This window comes from Buceros rhinoceros, unplaced genomic scaffold (genome assembly GCF_000710305.1).
Source record: "Buceros rhinoceros silvestris isolate BGI_N320 unplaced genomic scaffold, ASM71030v1 scaffold31220, whole genome shotgun sequence".
NCBI classification, from domain to species: domain Eukaryota; kingdom Metazoa; phylum Chordata; class Aves; order Bucerotiformes; family Bucerotidae; genus Buceros; species Buceros rhinoceros.
The window spans coordinates 750-5,926 of NW_010390654.1; the positions used below are offsets into that span (position 1 = coordinate 750).

Consider the following 5,177-nt stretch of genomic DNA (forward strand, 5'->3'; position numbering starts at 1 on the left):
GGATGGTTCCAGGGATGGGGCTTCTTCCACAGGTCCTCTAGGCCTCTTCAAACAACAAGCTTCCATGACAGTTGTGATGGGAGGGAAGTGGCTGGGCCTGCTGCTGCCTGGAAGGTGATGCCCCGAAGCAGGTCCTCCTACCCGCCCCGCACTGGCTCTGTTCAGTCTCCCCCGACTCTGGGTCTGCCCAATGCCATTGCCTGCAATCCCAGCAGCGAGGCACTAACGTCTGCCCAGAAGGCTGGCTTCACAGTGAAAAGCCTCCTTCCAAGAGCAGATGTCTGGCTCGGGGGTGGTTCAGCCCAGTTGAACACCGCAGAGGACGCCCCAGCATCCCAGCACCAAGCGAGGGGTCAGCCCTTTGCTGCCAGGCAAGGTCCCCAACATGCAGACAGCCCACAGGCAGAAGGAGAGAGATTCTCCTAAGAGAAAACCACTTTATTCATCAATGAACGAAAAACCCTCTCGATGTAAACGAAAGGCAGGGGGAGGTGGCTGCTCTCACCCTGCAGCCCTCACTTCACACCCTCAAGCTTGATGGCCCAGCCCGACGGGGGAGGCGGAGGAGACGGAAGCACGTAGGGCAAAGTTACACGCAGGCCTTCGCTGGGGGACTTCTGCCACTCCAGAGTCCCCACAAGCCCCAGCATCGTCACCTGTGGAAGAGGGCAGGGGAGACACTCAGCTGTAGCTCACACAGGTGCCTCCAGCCCGACGCCCCAGTACTCCCAGCATCCCCCACCTGTTAAAGCAGTCCTGCGTGTTACACTCCAAACACAAACGGCAACACGGAATATTTTGGGGCCAAACATTTGACTGTTGTGTCTTGTTTGATTATTTTTTTTTAACCAAGAAGCCTTTACTTCTGTTTGTTTAGAGCAAAGGGCAGCCCAGCATTTGCGTCACTCGGGATGACGTTTACAGCAAGCGGGTCAGTGTACCTGCTCTGAATTTGAGACTCAATCCCCGTGACCCCTTCTATGTGTGAGGCTGGCAAGTTACTTCACCTCCTGCGTCAACAGGCTCAAAAAACTCAGGGGGAGAAGCGTCTCTGCCTGTTCTGTGTCTGTCCTACCCTGTGTCAGCCTGGAGAAAACCTGGGATGCTGCAAGAATCTGGAGGGAGGCCAGAGCAGCCCAAAGCAAGAGGTACAGGGTGACAACTTCCACCAGCGAAGTCAGGTTGGACCTTCGCAGCCTGCATGTGCCCAAGACAGGCTCTCAGAGTTCCTTACTTGTGTGGCTGGGGATGGAGTGGGCGAGGACAGCTCCAGAATGTTGTCCCGAGGCCAGGTCAGGAAGATGGCATAGACAGCTGGTCCTTTAGAGGTGTACCTGAGAGAGCAGGTGAAGAGCCCCGTAAGAGGGAGACCCAGTCACGAGTTTAACCTTTGCAGACGGCACGAGAACACCGGCTTGCCTACGGTCACCGCACACAGGTCACCTACTTTCTCCTCATTCCAAAACCTGTCACTTTGGACCCACCACTTCCGTCAGCACTGGCTGATGAAACCCAGACAAAGTCCATCGCGCTCCCCTCAAGTGAATGCCCTTTGCCGATGTGTCCCTGCCTCAGCTGGCGGTCGAAAGGGCGGATGCTCTGCCTTATCCTGAGTGCTGCTCTGCATTTCCACACCAATGTACTGGGCACACTCGAGGAAAAAGAATAATAACCCTGTTTTGTAGCAATTTCTGCCTCTTGACTCGCTTTGCCCATCGCAGTCAGTACAGATTTTAACAGTTAGGTAACAGTGATCAGTACTATTATATTACAGCTTTAAAGCAAATATCACTATGTTTACAAACTGTACGTGTTTAGACGAACTACATCTGTGCAATACAAACTTGCCACCACCATCACTTCAACAGTCCTACAGCAGCAGCGTGGAATATCTTTTGAGGGAGGAGTTGTTTTTTTCCAGGTCAAGCAAGATGGATGAAGTCCTGATTTTCATTCTCTTCCTTCTAGCAAGATACTCCCTCAGTAACACCCTGATGCCTTAGATAACACCCTGGGGCAGTAACTGAGCTCTCCAGTATACGGTATTACCCACACGCCATCTGCACCTGATGGCAGTACTTCAGAGGGCACCGAATTTAAGAACAAATAAGACAGAAACGTCAACTCTGGGAGTCCCAGCCCAGCGGGTGCTGAGCAGCAGAGTCCTTACCAGACCGTGTCCGTGCCGTTCTCCATCTGCACTCTCCACGGCTGCGATTCATAAATCGCTTCCCCATTAATGTCCAGCCACCTCCCCAGGGCCAGGAGTCTTTCCTGGAAGATGGGAGCAATCACCCCTTCTTTTGTAGGTCCCACATTAAGAAGGTAGTTGCCTCCAAGACTCACAGTCTGCACCAGCTCCTGGGACAGATAAACCAAGATAACAAATTGCGTTACCTTCACTTCTGACCACAAAGAGACCTGAGGAGGGCTTTGTCCTCATCCACTGCTCCTTTAACTCCAGCCTGGGTGTACGGAACGCACACAGCTCTTCCTGTGAGCAGGAGGATGATGGAAACCCCCAGCTCTCAGTAACTCCCCCTGCGCCATTATTCTGATTTCAGGTTTCTTACCTGGATGATGCTGGCTCCATCCATTAGCTCGTCAATGCTCATGTTGCTCCGATAGCCCCAGGAACGCTTGTCAATGGAAGAGCACATCTCCCACTTGTGGGTCGGCAGCGTCCCTGGCTTGTATCTGTCAGCACAGTTGTAGTAGCCTCCGTGACGGCAAGAGCAGTTACTGCACCAGCGATCGTTAACAACAACAGTGTCCTGGAAGAAGAAACTCAGCTCAGCTGGGAGGACCTTGTGTCATGGGTTTTTCAGCTTCTCGTCTCTCCTAAGTTAGAGAAGGCATCTCAGTCAGGAGGTACCTAAACCCCCCTCTGTTGGGAGGAAGTAGAGCGAGGACCCTCCAGGGAAACTGAATCACTCTCGGGGAGAAGCTCTCTCTACTCCCTCGGGCAGAAGTTAAGGCTCTGGCCTCTGAGCCTCCCACGCGTGTGCTGTAAAGGACACGAGAGTCTCCTCACAGGAGCACAGTGCAGCCCCTTCATTTTTGTGAAAGGATAAAGCACATGCGTCAAGGTTTTTGATTTGAGCACATTCCTGTCTCACGGCTGCCAGACCCTCCACACCCATCAGATGCTAGTGGCCCCGAGGGAGCGCTGAAAGCGGTACCTTGACGGGGCTATCGTTATAAAGCCAGGCAAGGAAAGAGGTAGAATTCCAGTATGACTCCGGAGCTTCCCAGTCTCCATCCGACCAAATCAAATCGGGTTTGTATCTAACAGAGAGATGAATGTTATTTCACAACGGCTCATTTTCTCCTACTGCAAAGGCAGCCCTGTGGTTTTTGTCTGGAGTGCAGCGTCACTTCCTCCTCCTACTGCCTGGCGTTACGGGGAGGTTCCTGCTGTCACTCGCTGCTTCAGACAAAGCTTTAAGCGAGCTTCTTGCAGCAACAAAGAATGATGTATTGATCATGGCAATTCTTCCAAAACCCAGAAGTTCGCATCTTAAAGACAATTGGGAGGCACATTTTTGATCTGGGACAACAGCCATTCTGAGCAACATGTGGCCAAGCCTTGTACTTTTGTCAACAAGGGGACGCAAGGCAAGGACCTACATTCACAGCGGAATCGCTCTCCACTGAACAGCCTCCTCCGCTGTCAAAGCCACCCTGCAGTGTCAACGGGAACTGCTCTTGCACGGAAAGATTGTCCCTACCTCATTCTACAAATCAGACTGTCCACAGGGCAAATGTCACCTCTCTTCTCTGCACCCACTTTGCATCTTTCTCTATGGTTCTGAGACCAGGAAATGCTCCCAATTTCCGACTGGCTGTAGCTCTTACTTTAAGACAAGGTCATAAAGTTCTGGCATGGTCTTCTTTAAAACGAACTCCTGGGTCTTGAAGCCACTTTCCTTGTCAGCGAGATAGAGTGGATTAAACCACTCCAGCAGCGAGTGATACAGCCCGTAGCGGATGTTGCTGAAGGACGGAAAACAGAGTTAAGAACAGTGGCAGATTCAATCACTGGCATTATCACTGCACAGACTTCAGGACTCTGCAGCGCTGCTTTTTTCCACACAGACTCCTCATTTTCTGCTGTTTGTTAACAGCCAGGAGCAGTCAGTGCAAACAGCGCAAAGGAACAGTGCCATAACAGTGCCAAACTCTGGCAGTGCCATACCTCTCCCTCAGGGCTTCTCCCAGCTCTCCTACAAGATCTCGGTGGGGGCCCGTATCCAGAGAATTCCAGTTCCAGGACATGGGAGACCCCCAGTTGGTGAAGCCTTCATGATGCTTCGTGGTCAGTACCACGTACCTGAGAAAAAGAAGTACTCGATCAGGCTGACAAAGGAGCTACCGACAATATTCCTCCACCTCTGTGGCAATTCCAGTCACTGAGAAAGCAAGAGACTGGTCACCGTGCTGTGAGCAGCCGGCTTTCACTGCCCTTTAAATTCAGAAACAACTACAAGAACAACTGAGGTTTTAATGGATTTTAATGCTGGAAAAGACTGGAACGATTGACACTTAGGAAGCAGCAAGACCCGTCACCTCCCAGCGCCCTGGGCATGACCTGCAGGGATCCCCAGCACTGCTCGGGGACCCCCAGATCCTTCAGGGATCCCCAGACTTGGCCCTTCCATCCCCTCAGGGACCTGTGCATCCTCTTGGGGACCCCAGGTACAGCCCCCCATCCTCTCCGAGCCTTTCTATCTCCTCAGGGACCCCCATCTGCTCGGTGACCAGAGACCCCCATCCCCTCACAGACCCCCAGAAATTACCCCCCCGTCACCTCAGGGACCCTCCATAACCTTAGGGACCCCCAGACCCACCTTCCATCCCCTCAGGGACCCCCGGGCATGGCACTCATCCCCCTCAGGAACCCTCCATCCCCTCAGGGACCCCCGGGCACGGCACTCATCCCCCTCAGGGACCCTCCCTCCCCTCAGGGACGCCCGGGCATGGCACTCATCCCCCTCAGGTACCCTCCATCCCCTCAGGAACCCCAGCCAGCAGCTGACGCTGACCTGGCACCAGCCCGCTGGAAGAGCTGGGCCCACTGGCGGGGCTGGAAGTCGTGGGCGGTGAAGCGGGGCGCGAAGTCCGCGTAGGTGGTGCCGGGCGGGTACCGGCGCTGCACGAAACTCTCGTAGTCGGCG

General features: G+C 53.8%; 1 protein-coding gene across 1 annotated transcript; it reads right to left on the minus strand.

The window, feature by feature from the left end:
• Positions 1–515: 515 nt before the first annotated feature.
• Positions 516–5,173, minus strand: FUCA1 (fucosidase, alpha-L- 1, tissue; the record flags this gene model as incomplete). The annotated part of the gene is made up of 8 exons (XM_010138641.1): positions 516–656; positions 1,235–1,334; positions 2,171–2,361; positions 2,574–2,774; positions 3,183–3,288; positions 3,859–3,996; positions 4,199–4,333; positions 5,046–5,173. Coding segments are annotated over 8 exons (1,140 nt in total), but the record flags the coding sequence as incomplete, so codon positions are not given.
• Between the last annotated feature and the right edge of the window lie 4 nt (positions 5,174–5,177).